The following is a 16,777-nucleotide window of genomic DNA, read 5'->3' on the forward strand; positions in this document are numbered from 1 at the left end:
TAATATATATATTAATTACAGTATCATACCACAAAGATGCTTTGCTAAAAAATGAAATAAACTCAATCTTTTAAAGACTACTAGTTGATTTCATGATTATATTTTACTCTATTTCTCAGGATAGGCAATTAGGTTATACACATATTTGCCATTGTTTTTGTATGAAGTATTGCAATAAACATCAAGATGCAGATTTGAAAGTAAACTTGTAACAGCAATGATAACTATGTCACATGCTTAAATACCTTTTAAGATTGACCATGTTTGTAAGGAGTTTAGAGTTGTGATCATAACACAAGTACACTTACCTAAATCCTGAAACTGGAATTTTTTACACGCATTTAGTTTCAGTTTCTCTCTCTGGTGTGGTTTCCTCTGTTCCCATAGATTACTGTATTTCTTTGGGATTCTCAAGCAGCATAGTATATGAGGGTAGAAAGTGAGTAGACAGTGTATTGCAGAATTTGAGGGAGAAGAAACATAGTTACTAGGAATGAACTGTCTGATAAGAAATAGGAAGATTAGTTTGATAGCTAATGAAAGCTGAAATATGTAATGGCCTTGGATACTAGAGTAGAAAAGTCTTCACAGCTATCGAGATTGGTTTAGCTTTTGCTTTCTTCCTTCTTTTGCTTGAGGTGAGTCTAGAAAATTCTCATATTTTAAACTTGACAAATTCCACCCATTTTTCAAAGCCACAGATAGCTTTAATTCCTGTAGAAGCTATAAAACCTGATACATAAGATCATGGACTCCTATGGTAAAAGATCCCTAATGCTCAGTTGCTTCATAGCTGGGTTTTCGAGTAATTTACTTAAATTTTTAAAAAAGCAGTTCTTCACAATTTGCAGCTGTGTTCATTTGTGTCTGGCACTTAGATACAGAAAAAACTCAGGAAGAATCATGATATGAATGGTAAGAGAGGGACATAAGAGCTAGATTACGCAGCCTTCTTAATAACAAAATGAAGAACTTAATCGTAAGTATAGATTATGGCTTAAAATCCATGCTTTAAATGAGAGTGCACCCTAATACTTCTAAATGAACTCTGTGGATCAGGGATGTAGCTCAGTGGTAGCCTAGCATAGCATATGTGGTCCTGGGTTCATTTCCCAGCACCAAATATGTAAATTAATGGATACATACATACTGTCCCAGTGACCAGGGAACCCTAAATGCAGGTGAGATGGTTTTGAGACTTGAGTATTCAAATTGTGAATTCTGATGATAACATATATTACTGAGGAAAATAAAGTATTTATTAGATGAAATAATGTAAAAATAATAGACAATTTTATTTAGTGTCTGTCTAACCATGAAGGATCCAGAAGGAGAGTCATGTTTATGCAGCATCTTGATAGAAAAATGGGCATGAGGTAAAAAGGAGGAACAAGGAGAAAATTTATACCAGTCACTGTGGTGATTTAACAGTTTTTCTAGGTTATTCAGTGACAAACAGTGGATATGAATCATGGCAGAAGCTGTAGGTGGAAGATAAGAGGAGAAAGAAGAAGTGAAGAAGATCGAGTCAACAGCTATTTTACTTGACATCATGGCAGCCGGCCTCTGCCTAACTGGCCTGGAAGATTCAGGGTGGCACCTGTTGGCACATGGCAACCACCCACTTGGAATATATCGCCTCAGGCCAAATGTCATAGCCTCAGATTTCCATAGGAAAAGGCTTTCTTGGATGTGAACTGAACTGTCCTTGTGCTTTGACAATAATTAGTGTCTCTATTCTCTTCTGGTGTCTTTATTTTCAGATTCTGATCCTCTTGGCAGCTGACTCAACATCCTTCCCTCCAAATGGGTGACCTTTAATAATAGTCAGAAATAAAAGTATATATAATTAAAGCAGCCATCCCCTGGGAAAAGGAGTTGGAATTTGGTAAATCAGACATCCAGTAACTCCCATACTGGTTCCAAAAAGGACAGTGGAGAACAGTGGGACTGGTTCTTGGTGCAGGGACTACCCTTGGTAGACACCTTCAAGCTTCATTCTTTGTGTTCTTTAAACCACAATGCTGTAAGCTTCACTGACTTTAATAAATATTCAGTGAAAAAATGAATCACAGTTATAACATAGGAATCAAAAGTTTATTACTTTGTGTAATTTATATTTGACAGGTAGATCAGCATGTGAAAAAGTTAATTTTGGTGAAACTAAGCAAATACCAAGTAAACACAATTACTGTTGAATGGGGACTAGGAAAATAAACTCATCTGAAAAATATTACTGTTTGGTATTAGAAGATATACAGCCTTGAATACCCTTCATTAATGACAATTATATATCTTTTAGTATTGTGGAAAGAGCCTTTGGGTTGCTGATCAAGACAAGCCCTACAAGCACCAAACTGAAAAGTGTCATGATTTCAGCCTTTGTTTAATGACATTCTTTTTTTGTGTCCACTCCTACAAATTTGGCCTATTTTTTTTTTCTTTTCTCTGAAACCCAGAATCTGAGTCCATTGTGGTTGTGGATAAAAACTGCTGTGTCCGGTGTACCATCTAAACTAGGATGTGGTCTGGATTGTGGCCTGTGTCCCATGAGCTGCTCATGTGACTAAAAGTCAGATTGTCTTAGGTAACATAATTTCATTTCAGCTACCCCATCATGACTTGTCTAGAATATCTATGCCTGCAAGTAAGAGCCAATAAATTAAGCATTTTAGATTTCCATTCATTTGTCTCTCAAAAGAACCCTTCACAGTAGATAGTGTTACAGGCATTTTACAAATGAGCTTTCAAAGTGTGAGATTAGATAGGAAACTTCCCTAAATCCTCATAGCTAGTGCCAGTGAAATGGGACGAGATTGTCATGACCATCTAAACTCATTCTCTTAGAGATTATATTTCATTGCTTCTGGCCTTGCTCCTTAACTGAGGCTGGATCATATAAAATATCACCCTTATTCATGAGTCTGTCTTCCTTAGGATAATTCAACACCTCCAAAATGGGAATTGTTTTTGTAATCCTAATTCTTTATGATGATATTGATCCCATCCTACAAAAATTTTAGTTTTCCAAAGCAGACTTCTTGACTCAAAAGCTCATTTTTTCAACTCAAATGAAATCCAACAACCAAAGCAAAAACCACTTCAACTACCACTAATTTCTTCACCTCCTGCTGTTCCTTTCCTGTTCTCAATTAGGTATTTTAGATATAATCCGTGTACACAGATGTGTAGAAAAGCTGGATTTCCTTATTGTTTGGTTTTGTCATATAGATTGTTGGTATATTTTGTAGGTATGTTTTACATTTTGACAGACTACACTGGAACATCATTTTCACTCTGATTTCATGAAAATCTCCAACTTTTATTGTCCAAAAACAGGTGAGGTATTTTCATCTGCTTATGTGGATATAAATTAGATTCAAAGACAAAATTTTATTGGGACTTCAATGGTTTTATGTGACTTTTTACATATATAAACATTTTAAATAAGCAATTTAATTGCATTATGAATCTACCCAGATACTACGTTTTTCTTTGGAATTCAAATGAGTTTTAACACAAGACCTCATTATGTTAATATTTCTCCTCCTAGGAGCTCATTTTTTTTTTTAACAAACAGAAAGTTTCAAGAAAGGGGGAAAGGATGCAAAACTATTTCAGCGTAGCATTTCAGAGAAGTTAAGTCTCTACTTGTGTTTCTCTAGCCTCCAAAATTGAAGTTTAATCTTAAGTTGAGCAGAAAGGAATACAATTTTATTTTTAGTAAAGTTGACTTTTTAAATCATATTTTGGCACTTTTAATTAATGAAATTCTGTATAACTTCAAGTACTAGGACCATCTAATGCTCAACAAAAATACCTTCTTTTTTCTGTTAAAGAAAATGAACATAAGGGAAAAATAAAGATCTGAAAACAAATGTTTGGGAGAGATCTAGATGGAAATAAACAAAAAGTTTATTAAGTCCTTATAATGCAGAAATTGATTCACTTGCCCCGTTTTCAAAAGAATAGTCACAGGAGTAGAAAGCTTCTGTCTGGTGTTGAAATCACCAGCTGCTTTGAAACGGGTTCTTATTCTTGTGCGTCCTCAGATATTAAGACATTTTACTGATCTTAATTTTCTTATTTTGCTGAATTTCTTTCTACCTAAACTTTGGATTATTTAAATTAGTAGCTTTTTAACCTTTTTGACTCTTAGAGCACTCTGATCATCTACGGAAAGCAAGGTTCCCAGAAAATACATGTATATATAGAAAACCCTATTTAGCGTAACATTTCAGGATTCAAGTACTATTAAACCTATTCAAAGATCAATGAAAGTATTTGGAAGATCTGTATGGCAACCAGTGTGTTTCCTTCAAGTAAAATGATATCTACCATTCCCTGAAAATCTCTTAAAGGGCATTGAGCTGTATTGTATCAAATACTTTTGTGTATCGGCACATACATTGTTTATGAAATTGTGAATAATTCTTTAATTCTAATACCCTAGCTTTTATGGAGTATTGCTTTCTTTATTTAATATATTATCTTTTTATTTATTAAGTTTATCAGTACATTTTGGTATTCCATACGATCACATTTTTCATTGGGAATCTGTACCTGTACATGATATATCTTGGTTCTTATTTTTTTCCCCATTCACCTGTGTTCAGTTGATCTGCATTTTGAGATTTTTAAAAACTCTACTTTCTAGCCAGTATAAATGGAGAAAAGATCTTAATTCTGAGTTTTAAAACCCTAATCAACTGAGCAACTATTAAACTACTACTGTGGGATGCAGACACAGATCCTATTTTATTGCTAAACAGATGAATGTCAAGAAACCATGCTTAAAGAAAACACTTTTAGAGGACACTTAAAGAAAAAATCTCTTTCCAAAGCATAGACTATGTACATGGCAGCCTCAAAATTGCTCGTGCTTAGTGAAGTATATTTGGTGTTCCTGATGGAAACCCAAAGGAACACTTGAATATATAAAGAGAATTTTTATCTGGGATTAAATTGAATAAGTAAGTGAATAAAATAAGCAAAATAAATGAAGTCAGGCACATGCTTAAAACTCATCAGACATACAGCACCTGCATCCAAAAGATACAGAATTGTTTTAGTCATGTAGCTGAGGCAGTATATCAATCTACATTTTATTAAATTAGATTAAATGATATCCAGTTTTCTTTAATTTGAATATCCTAGTGATAGCATTATCTTACATTTATTCTTACATTTTTATTATTACATTAATATTATATTTTGAAAGTGATAAATGAAATGTTTATGTATAATTTCAATTAATTTTTGTTTAGAGAAATTAGGGTTTGACTTTATGGTGTTTCTTTCAACATCAAAACTCAGCAAGTGTCATTGGTGTTTAAGCCCCTTTACTGTTCGAAAAGACAACTGTATTACTGTTTAATATCTTTATTTAATAGCTTTCACAATTGCCACTAAACATTTCAGATCAATTTCATATTTATTGGTCCATAATTACATTTCTCACCAAACTCGGAGATGTTAGTAGTTTTACATATTTCATAAAAATGCATTAAGAGCCTTAAAATAAGATATCACATGTGTCAAAACACAATTCTCAAAATGTTAAGCAGAATTCTCATAAACATGGGCACATGTCAAGATTGTATTTAGCTCTACCAGCGTGTTGATACAGCCAGTTCAAAAGAGAAGAACATCTACTTCTGCACCCTTAGCTATCTCAATTACATATCCACAAATATGAATTTTGGTGTCAGTCCTGAGTCAAGCCAGCTTTTCCTCTCAGTCATACTAAATAAAAACTTGTCATACCCAAATTCCTAATGATGCAATGTATTTCTTTTGTCCTTACAATTTTAGGCCCATGGCTCTTTAGCCATCAGAGTCATCTGAAAGGCTTGTTAAACCAGATTTCTGGGCTCTGTCCCAGCGTTTCTGTAGACTTGAGGCTGAGCCTAGGAACTTGTATTTCTAACAAGCTTCTAGTTGATGCTGCTGTTCCAGGGTGCACCTTTGGAGAACCACTGCGATGAGCATAGACTTGAGTATCAGCTGTTGCTGCATCTACCTTGCTGCCAGCAGAGCTGCTTTGCAGGATTTTCCTTATATCTCAACATCAGAAGTCTTGGATAAGGTTCAGGATCCCAGTGCCCTCCCCCAGAGACCTGGCCTCCCTCATTTACCCTATTTCTGTTGGTTTAGTTTCACTGTGAGCCAGGACTGAAACACTCCAGATCGTGTATTGTAAACTCTGAAGTGCTCTCCTCCACCAGTTATTATTGGTGAGCTCACTAAGTAGAGTTTTCAACTTTTGAAAGCTTAGGGATATAATTCGTACATTTTCAATCTTCTAGTTCCTTGTCTGTTCTTCTGCCTGTATAGCCTTCATTTTTTGTAAGAAGTAAAAACTTCAAAGATTCCATGTAAATTTGGGAGCTGAAAGTAAGATTAACTTGGGGAAATAAGCTGGTCCTGGTGATTTCTTAAAAGATTTGTAGAAGCCAGTTTTCTAGAAGTTGTGGTTGAGAAGTGGGTACCTAGAAGCTAGAGGGAACTATTGCATGCATGCTCCAAGAGTTTGGCTGAGCAATGAAGGAGCAATTAAGGAAATTATCTAGAGATGTAATAGGATCAGTCAAGGGTAATTTATCTTTTAGAGGGGGTGCAAACAGTGCAAATAGAGTTTAAACATTGCGTAATAGCTTTTAGTAACTCTACAGAAATAAAGTTAGAAAGAAAGAAGGAGGCTCATCTCTGGACTAAATATGGCTACCTTTGGAGAGGACAAAAGTATTTTTGCCTAAGCCTACCAGAAAGCATGAGGTTGCTTATATCAAGTGGCCTAGATGTCAAGTAAGATAAGGAGCATTGCAGATCCTAGAATTGAAAAACCCAGAGAATGCTAAGGTAGGTGAACACCTTGTGGTTGGATCAGTGTGAGACAGAATGCTTTCCTCATGGGACAGTCTGCCGTGACTTTTTCACTACATTGTACTCAGGTTTGGTGGAGAAGGCTGAGGATAGAAATGACCTCAGCTTCCAGCCTGATTTTCTTTCCATATAATAGATGCTTCTCTAGTCCAAGGAGATTTGAAGCTCCCCATGAGTGATATCTTATATCTTTTGTTTCACACACACTTCACATCCCCTGTGATCAGTAGTTGGATTCTGTGTCATTCTGTGCACATGTTAAACCTATGCAGAGAGCCAAAATGTAAACCATAACCAGCTGTCACTGGTTCCTTCTCTTCACAGAAGGAAAGAAATTGCCAAAGGAAGTAAGCATCCCAAGTTAGATCCTTTCTAAATATTTAATGTAGCAATTGGAAGTTTTATGTGTGGCTTGGTTTAAGAAGTTCTCAAATAGTCTCAAAGCAGAGCTGTGTTTCTCTTTCTAGTTGAATGTGCTGTGGTCTTTTCACCAGTTTTTTGTTCAGGACGGGATGCTTACTCCTAAAAGTCAGTGTGGCAGACAGGAGGGAGGGAAGCTCATTCACATGGAGACTCAAGGACATGTGCCTCTCTCTTTCCAGGACCATGAAACCTCCTTCCCCAGGGCTCTCTCAGCTCAGAGGCTGTCCCCCCGATGGTGCTTCCTAGATGGTGAGTGTCTCTGCACTTCTAAGAGGAGGGCTGGGAAGTATCCAGGTAAGGGATGGATCACTAAAAGGCCTTTGGTATTCCCAAAGCCTTCCTGTGACAACACCTGATCAGAATTTGCATGTCAAGCCACGTAGACTTCCTCATGTGTTGCAGTTACCTTTCTTGAAGTACTTTTCCTTGAAACACGTTGGTTAGCTCTGCCTGAACTCCGTTTAAACTGCTCACGCTGACCTTTTCCTTTCATCATTCTCCTTTTCCTCAATCTGTCAAGTGCAAGTAGAGAAAGTCTATAAGCACAGATGGGTACTAATGCCTGTGTTATTTGCATGTCATGGGACTTTATTTTTGTGAGACTGTCATTTCAGTATAACGTATAAATTTTTGTAAAAAGGATAAAAAATTTCAGTTGCATTCAGATCTGCTCTACAGGGCAAAACATATTGCAAGCATAATGAGTTAGTTATTTTATGATTGCTTAATGAGTCCATTTGCCATCTCAAGCATCTCTTCACACTCCTGGATGCTGCCTACTCTTGATTTTCTATCTAATTACTGTGTCCGTACTGCAGCACATTCTCCTCTCTATTCATTCTTGCTCAGATGCTCAGCTTCTGTGTTGTCTGTGCGCAAATGTGGTTTTCATTGTAGAGCTCTTTTGTTCTATGTCTGTTTATCTGAGAGGAGATATGTGTGGGTATAAGTACCACAGCACATGTAAGTTGCACATGGTTATAAAGATGATCACTTGTCTATCTATGATATAAAATTAAGAACCAAGGTTGATTATATAAAGGAACAAATTTACAGAAGAGAATGTCATTATATTGTATACCTTAAATGTACCAATAAAATTAATAAAAAAGATTTTTGTCTCCCACAAATATCAGGATACAAGTTTTCATTATTACTCAGCAACTACTTCGGAAGATTTCCTTCCTCCACAGCACAAAGGAATGCACAAAGGAAAATCTTCTATTTAAGAAAATTATGAAAATATTTATGTGTTACTATGCTCTATAGGTAGCCTCGGGTAAAACTACTATTATGGATAATGGTCTTCACTATGTTTTAGTCACTTTCTCATTGCTGAGACACAATCCCTGATACCTACAAGTGGAAAGAGAAACAGTTTGTTTCAATTCACATTTTAGAAGTTTCGGTCCTTTCATGGTCAGCAGGCTTCAAGGCACAATGGTGCGGCAAAGGGGACTGGTGGACAGGAAGCAGAGGGCCTGAAGGAAGGCTCTTAAAAGGGTGACAATGCTTCCAAGCCAGGCCTCCAGACCCCCTCTTCCTACCAGCCCCCAGCTCTTAACTTCAGGTATTATGCCCTCATAAAACAATCCTTCCAAAAATACGACGTATGGCAGCGTGAGATTCTTATAGGACATCTAGATATAAGCCATAATAAACCATATATTACTTTATAAAAAGCCCCATTGAATATCTTTTAATGGTTAACCCATGGTTAAAATCGTGGCTAAAATCATGGTTGAAAAGAACAGAGTACAAAGTACTTCTGGGGCAGATTTTACTTTAGTCATGCATTTTAAAAAGCAAGGACTCTCACAATGTTTCTTAGCTGGGTTTTCTTTGGAGAAAAGCCGCTCTTTAAACATTTATGATTTTTAAAGGATTGTTTATTTGCATATTGAATTTTTCTCTCATGCTATTTTTTGATAAATATTATACCTGTAACATTTGGGCTCTGTGAAATTTAAGTTGTGAAGCAGCATAATTCTTTTTCATATTATAAATAATTACAATAATTTCTGGACACCCAAAATTTGTACTTCAGAGTTTATTTTCAAACCACAGATGCAACTCAATCTGTTTTAGGAAATGCTTATATAATATTTTTTTCTTTTGTATTTTGGATTCTGTCAGACCTGCATCTAGGGATGCAGTAGGAAAGTGAAATGATCCTTTCAGTCCAGATTTGTACCCTGACCTATAGCTTCAATCTGTTTTGCGAAATGAAAGTCACTTCCCTAGAAGTTGGTTTAACTACAGGTTTTTTTCCCTATCTTTCTTAAGATTTCTGACTTGTTTTCTGTGAAGACAGTCTCTGTAAGGAGTTTAAACAAAATATAAATTTGTACAGAAGTGGGAGCAATACGTTCTGGGTTAAGGGATAAGCAAAGAAGTGGAAGCATTTGAGTTGGTTCTTAAAAGCCTAGTAAAATCCAGATGGCAGAGGTGGTGGACTTCCTATACACTGGGATAGCAGCACAGATGTGCCAAGTTTCTCTCAGTAGATTCAGGGACTGGCTGGTCATCTAGCATGACCAGAATGTACAGGTTTTTTCAGCATAGTGGAAGGTAACGCTGTGAATTTGTGACAGATCACAGAGGACTCTAAACACCACATGCATTTTTTTTCCCCCTAGCAACTTCTGCAGACCGCTTTTATCGAATAGACAGATCTCAGGTAAGTTTTCTTCAGCTGGCTTATGAAAGTGAAAAATTCCTAGGTGAAATTACTGTATTAATAGTTAATCTATTTCTAACAACAGCACTTACACATTTTGAAATGGCATTCTTAATCCAAGCCATGAACCTTTGTATCTTCCTGTGCTTTATGGCCTATGTACTAAACAATAGAGCTTGACTTTGCAAATGATTACAGGTAATAGTTTAATTTGCTGCACTTCACATTTCATACACATCCATAGCTTTACTTTTGCCTCACCGAATTTTACATCTTTTAAGCTCATTTCCAGAGAGCTAGTGTGAGACCCCAGGTGTTTATATAGGCATTTTTAATTTCAGTTCATCAACTCTAGACTTCAGTGATGAGAAACAAAATGCTTTTGCTCAAGATTAATAAGTTTCCCCACTGTGGAAATTCTTCTGGGAAAAATATAAGATACAGTATTAAACCCAGTGATAAAATCAATCATTGACCAAACCACTTAGCTTTGAGCATCAATTTATAGTGCTCAAGTTCAAGCTGCCATACACTCACACTGGACCCAGTGGCAGTGAGTTGTCTCCTCCTCCCTGCCTTCTCCTGCTGCTCCTCTTCCTTCTCTTCCTTACTTTTTCCTGTGGTACGGAGTGTTTTAGCCCAGGACCTTCAAACTGAGCTATATTCCCAACCATTTTTAGTTTTAAAGGCAGAATCTCTTGAAGTCACTAAGCTGCCCAGGCTGAGCTTAAACCTGTGATCTTCCTGTCTCAGCTTCCCAGAGAGCTGGGATTACAGACACTGCCATCACTCCTATCTGAAGTCACTTCTTTGATAGTGTTTGGGAAGAAGAAGAGATGAAATCATTTCCAGTTACACCTAACAAGATTTCAGTAAATTGGAAATCCTGAAGAAAGAATCCAACTCTCCCCATTGCTCTGCATTATTGCTTCAGGGAGTAATATCAACTGCTCAGGCTTCAAAGAAAACAGTGTGACCCTGTGATGTGTCATAGAATTTCACTGCACTTTAAGACCAAGAATGTTCTTTTTATTTATGCTCTGGATGTTGGATTTGAACATCCTGTCAGTCATCTGACAGATTCACTTTTCCTCCTCAGGAACATTTGCACTTTGTGATGGAGATTTCCCAAGATGAGATTTTTATTCTCGACCCAGATATGGTGGTGTCACAGCAGGCAGGGACACCTCCAGGCATGCCTGACCTGGTGGTAGAGCAGGCCTCCGGGTGAGTGTGCTTCTCTTTGGTTGGTGCTGGAAATGCTGGCCACAGGTGATCTCTGTGTCTACTTTGGCTGTGGGTTTGACATTCTAATGGCAGCTAAGCATTTCTTCTGTCTCCTTCAACTAAGGTATGGCTAGATCTGTTGGTACATTATCTGTGAGCGGCTATGTGTAGAAAAGCTCATTCTGAATCAGACTGGTATCATGTTTGAGCTTTTTTACCCACTACACCAACATTTCCTACTAAACCAAGAAAATATGAGTGTTTGCTTTTGTGCATATATATTTGTTTTGTTTTACCCAAATACAAAATTGACAGGTGATTTGACAGTTACTCTCTTCTGTCTTTTCTTCTTCCTCACTGTTTTCAGGCTACCTGTGCCATACAGATTGTGTAACAGTAACTATGCTATATCAAGCTCTTATTAAGAACCATGTACAGGCTGCTGTTGTATTCCTTTCACCACTTCATAGACTTAATTATTTTAAGTGTTCTGGGCTTGTTTTTTCACCTGCAAAATGCAATAATAATAATACCTACTCAGAAAATTGTTTGAAGAGGAAATGAATTGTTGCGGGTAAAACACCCAAAATAGTTTCTGACACTTGGTGGACACTTAAGAATTATGTTATTAAATTCATTATCATAGTCATTTCACAATTACCTTGAAAATTTTGTTCTATAATTATTTTAAATCCACAGATAAGAAAATTGAGGCTTCAAATATTACATTACTTGCCTATTACGGTACAGAAATAAATGAAAAGTATTAGATTTCTGATGCCAGAGCCCATGCGTTTAGCCACCACCCTGTACCACTGAAATACTATTAATATTTCTAGGTTCTTTCAGAATTGCTTGAAAATTAAACAATGTGTCTATATTTTTGTGTACTGGAAAAACAACAGTACAAAAAATAAAAACAGACAAAAGTCTCGCCTTTGTGAAGTCTGATGAATTTCAAAGGCTTTCCTGAAACATGAGGGTTGAAAAGTGAAGTGAGAATTGCCCTAGAAAGGACACAGTACACCCATACAATATGCACAGATTGTGGACCCACACAGGATAAGCAGGCATGTTCCCCTGAGCAAACCCTTATCCCTGTTTCTCTTTGTTCACTTTTCAATGTTTGTCCATTGCTGCTATTTTTCAGTATCTCCCACTCCAGCCAGGCGGCTTTATATCAAGGGTCTGTGCTGAGTGGATAGGATGCTCAGAGCTGGCAGAAGTGGCAGTGTGGACACATAGAGAGCTGTCTTTGGAAAGCCAGTGACATCAGAGCTATGCGGTGTGAGGGAAAGGCTGGCAGACATGAGGGGTGGTCCAGTAGAACCTTGGGAATCCCAAAGTCCATCTTCAGAGACCTTGGCTCTGCCTCAACCTCCTCAACCGTGGGGAGGCAGGTGCAGCACTTCTTCCTGTTGCTGAAGTGACAGATGCTGGCATCCAGGTGTCCACTGGGTTCCAAATTGGACTCTTACCCTCATTCTGATGAAGAGGGAAGCCATCCTGCTAAGGTGGCCTCGGGCTCTGCACTTTCATTCTCTCCACACCAAATGATGAAACAAACGCACAGCTTTGTCCTTAGTTAGACCTCTGATAGCCCAGCTCAGTCTAAGTGTAAAGTAGCTCAGAGATCCACTGGAATTCAAATCCAGCCCTTTCTTTTTCCTCATTAGTTGCTTCCATTGGAAATAAATTGAGAACAAGGAATCATAAAAACTGTTTTCTAATCTTGATTTCTGTGCCTGAGTTCATTGCTTCTTATTCATGTCATTCAGTTTCCCCACCTGTAAAAAGAGAAAAATCATAGTTAGTTCTTGACTTTGAGAAAATTTAATGAAATAGTAAAAATGAAGTAAATCCCCAGTTAAAACGGATTTTACTTCTCACATCCAGAGAAAAGGACCGACTCAAAGAAGAACAGGACTCATCATGTGCCTGCTATGAACACTTAACTGTCTGCGGCCTTCCTTCCTCCAGGCTGTCAGACTGGTGGAATCCTGCCCTGCGTAAACGCATGCTGAGTGACAGTGGCCTGGGAATGATAACTCCCCATTACGATGACGAAGATATGAAAGATCTCAGCCATTCCCGTGTGCTACAGTGAGTCTCTGGCTGTTTCCTTTGTGCCACTGTTATCGCTGGGGGAGGATTTGTACCATGAGCTGTTCGCTGATAGGAAAGACTCTCTTCAGGGTCTTCAAGCTGTTATTATCTCACTTCTGTGTCACTTTATTTGACATTTTGTTCTCCTTGCTCACTTTTATCCGCCCCAGGCTCCTGATACAACTTCATTGTCCCCTGAGCTACCTTGAGAGTTTGCACATCGATCTATAAATAGCTTGAACTTCAGCAATGCTCTTTTTTTTTTTTTTTTTACTGGAGTTCCATATTTAAGAGATGTCCTTGCTTGTAACATATGAAGACATGCATGAGAATTTTGGAAGTGATACAGGTTTTCACTTGTATGGCCATTTTGACTTGCTATTTTTCCCTTGTCTCCAGTCCTGTGCTTCTGTATATGTGTTCTGTATATTATCAAGCAGGTTTTTAGTCAAAGTAAGTTTGGCTTGTAGTGGGTGCAGTCTCTATGAGTAAATAAGTACAGAATTTATTCATAGGTCAGAATAATGGAGGTATTTTCTTCTCAGGTTTGATCATGGTTGGATAGTAGGATGCAGGGTGGAGTTTTGGAACAGCTTTGGTACCTTGTTTGCTGTGAATACCTCCTCTGCCATCCCTCATGGCGAAAGTAGGCTCTGGGGTGCAATCAGTGGTCACAGACAGGCTCCTTTATACCCCTTTTTAAATATCAGCCAATCACCCTATCTCAGAATTACATGTATTCACTGCATTTCATGACATTAGGCTAGTTTCCATTATTGTCCAGGGTCCCAATGAAATAGTGACAATGGCCTGATAACACACAGTCTTACCTTTGGATGGAGTAGCAAGATTATTGAAATGCTCAGAAGCCCAGAGATAACTGAAGAAGCAAGATAGTGCACTATTTCTAAAGGAAGACCAGAAGCAATCTGGTACAACAAGAGAAATGAGAAATCTGAAGCTAATTATTTCATTGGCAAAGGTTCTATTCAAATACTTTGAGGGCAAAAGGAGTCTTCATCTTAATTACTTCTCTGTCTTACTTCTTAATTTTTTATGTGAAGAGGAGAACAGAAAGAAATGAATTATGGTGGATTTTCTTTTTTAATTAAACTGTGTTAGTTTCTGGTGGTGTTTTGATTGCTTGCAATTCAGTGTGCTTTTCCATTTCCTTTTTATACAGAATTGGGGCTTGTAAACCAGATGAGTCAGCCACCCATGAATGGCTAAAAAAGTGGTCATCTATCTGTGGGCAGACTTATTGGAAAATTAGAGTTTAATTAGCTGCAGAAATAGAAATTAAGTCTACACAGACCAGCTGAGTGGTTTAGTATACAGGCAATTTTCAAAAAGCGGAATTTTATTGCAATTCAGTTTTCTGTGTCCTGATTTTTCTGCATAAAACATATTGATGTATATCATGATATATAAAGTGACTGTTTGTAAGGTAAACATTCTTCCCAAGAATGACAAATAAATGTACATTTTTATGTAATAGCCACGTTCTTAAAACCCAGGGTCTAAATCAATTCTTACTTTTATTTAGGGTATGAAATCGTACCTCAGTGTCTGTGGGGATTATGATTCCAGGGCCCACTGCAGATACCAAAATCTGTGGATATTGATATTCCTCATATAAAATGGTGCAGTATTTGCATAGATTACTTGCATTATCTAATACAATGTAAATACTATATCCATTTATTTTACTACATTGTTTAGGGAATACTGACAAAAGATCTGTTTGTGCTCAATACAGACACATTTTTCAAGAATATCATTAATCTTCACTTGGTTGAGTCCATGGATCTCTGGATACAGAAAGTCCACTGTGTTGTCCTTTTAGGGATCCCTCCTAATTTTGTTCGATCTTCAGTTGGCAGCTATCAGTTTTTCTGGTTAAAATACACTACAATATTTGCTCCGCTCCCCTAGCCTTTGCATCTCCTGGCTGGACTCCAGACACTTGAGAACAAAGACAAGTCACCCCACTGAGTTCTGTCTCAGCCTTGATTCCCTGAAGGCTCCTGTGCAAAGAAAGGATTGTATTAAGTCACTTTAAAAACAAACAAAAGAGGTGCAAACCTTAAATGTCTTACCTCAATTTAGGGTTAGTTATTTGTTGTTGTTATTAGCATTATTATTACTATGTCCCTTAATTTCTTAGGAGAAGCATCCTTTTGTTTCACCCAGACATCATCTCTGCCACAAATAGGTACAGTTGGAGCTCTGGAAATTCCTAATAATGTTTACTATTGGTGGAACACTTCCGACTTTCTTTGAACCTTAATGGATTATCTTTGTTCTTTCAACAGCTTTTAAAGTTAGTCATTTCTTAACAGATATGTAAACTGAGGCTCACAGAGAGTGAACTATTTATTTGGATGACTGGATAGCAGGTGTGGTGGTGGAGATGAAGTCAGTTTGACTGATAACTTTATCCTCTGTCACTGTGCTGTGCTGTCTTCCCAAAGGGAACACACAAAGTCAACCGCCCCAGATCCCCACACCCCCAAATCCCCTGGAAGACTCATTTTAGTTTTTGTTTCTTTTTGACATTTGTAAAGTACAAATTTCGATGATATGGAGATACTACTGTATATGTACCTTGAGTGTGCAGTTGTGAACTTACTTGAAAGATAATGGAGAACTAATCTTAAAGAATTTTGTTTCACTTTTAAAAAGAAATTGAAGACAGACATTGAAGCAAAATAATGTTAAACTTCTATTTTACAAGTATTAAGTATATATTAGATATATCCTAATCAAAATAAGTACAAAAATTATACAAGAGACACTCATGTATCAACTACTCTGATTTATATTATTTTGCTCTACTCGGATTAAGTGTCTCTTTCAAACAATAAACAATAGAGAGTAGTATAAAAATACATAATACTGTATTATGATTTACTCTATGACTCTTTCATCACTATATATATATATATATATATATGAAATTGACATTTCATTTGGTATTATATTTCTTAGAATTCATTCCTATTGATATATGCAGGCTTTGAAAAATTTTATTTGGTACAAAATTTTTTGAACAGGAATATTTATGAATCAGCATATGAGCACTAGGTGTGCTATCACTTTCCTGTAATCACAGTGTATCTATGATTGGAAGGCTGAGGCAGGAAGATCACCATTTGTTCGAGGCTTGCTAGGGCTATATAGTCAACTTGAGCTACATAGCAAAACCCTGGCTCATAAATCAAATTAAGAAAAAAAGAATCAGTACGTGAAAAGAGCATAATTATTAAACACAATTGGCATTTGTTACTTTCAGCTTTAAAACCTTAATGAACTATGAGATAGAAAAGGTTTAATTCAACATCTTGGTGACAGTGCTAATTAACCTACAAAGAAGAAAAGGGAAACTAAAAATCTTAGAACTGAAAGTATTACTGGAGTATTCAGTATATGGTTATTCATAGAACAATTTATGAG

The 16,777-nt window shown here is 36.9% G+C and overlaps 1 protein-coding gene across 12 annotated transcripts in view; it reads left to right on the top strand.

Annotated features, from left to right (window-relative positions):
• Dgki (diacylglycerol kinase iota) overlaps positions 1–16,777 on the top strand; it is a 441,978-nt gene that overhangs the window by 358,258 nt on the left and 66,943 nt on the right. For all 12 annotated transcript variants that reach the window (XM_019208591.2, XM_033764527.1, XM_033764526.1 and 9 more), the window contains 4 exons: positions 7,488–7,557; positions 9,948–9,988; positions 11,088–11,215; positions 13,196–13,318. In XM_019208591.2, coding sequence (XP_019064136.1) covers positions 7,488–7,557; positions 9,948–9,988; positions 11,088–11,215; positions 13,196–13,318 — 362 coding nt within the window. The remainder of the gene's footprint in view (positions 1–7,487; positions 7,558–9,947; positions 9,989–11,087; positions 11,216–13,195; positions 13,319–16,777) is intronic.

Source organism: Fukomys damarensis, unplaced genomic scaffold (genome assembly GCF_012274545.1).
Source record: "Fukomys damarensis isolate Sample0158 unplaced genomic scaffold, DMR_v1.0_HiC HiC_scaffold_16, whole genome shotgun sequence".
Classification (NCBI taxonomy): Eukaryota; Metazoa; Chordata; class Mammalia; order Rodentia; family Bathyergidae; genus Fukomys; species Fukomys damarensis.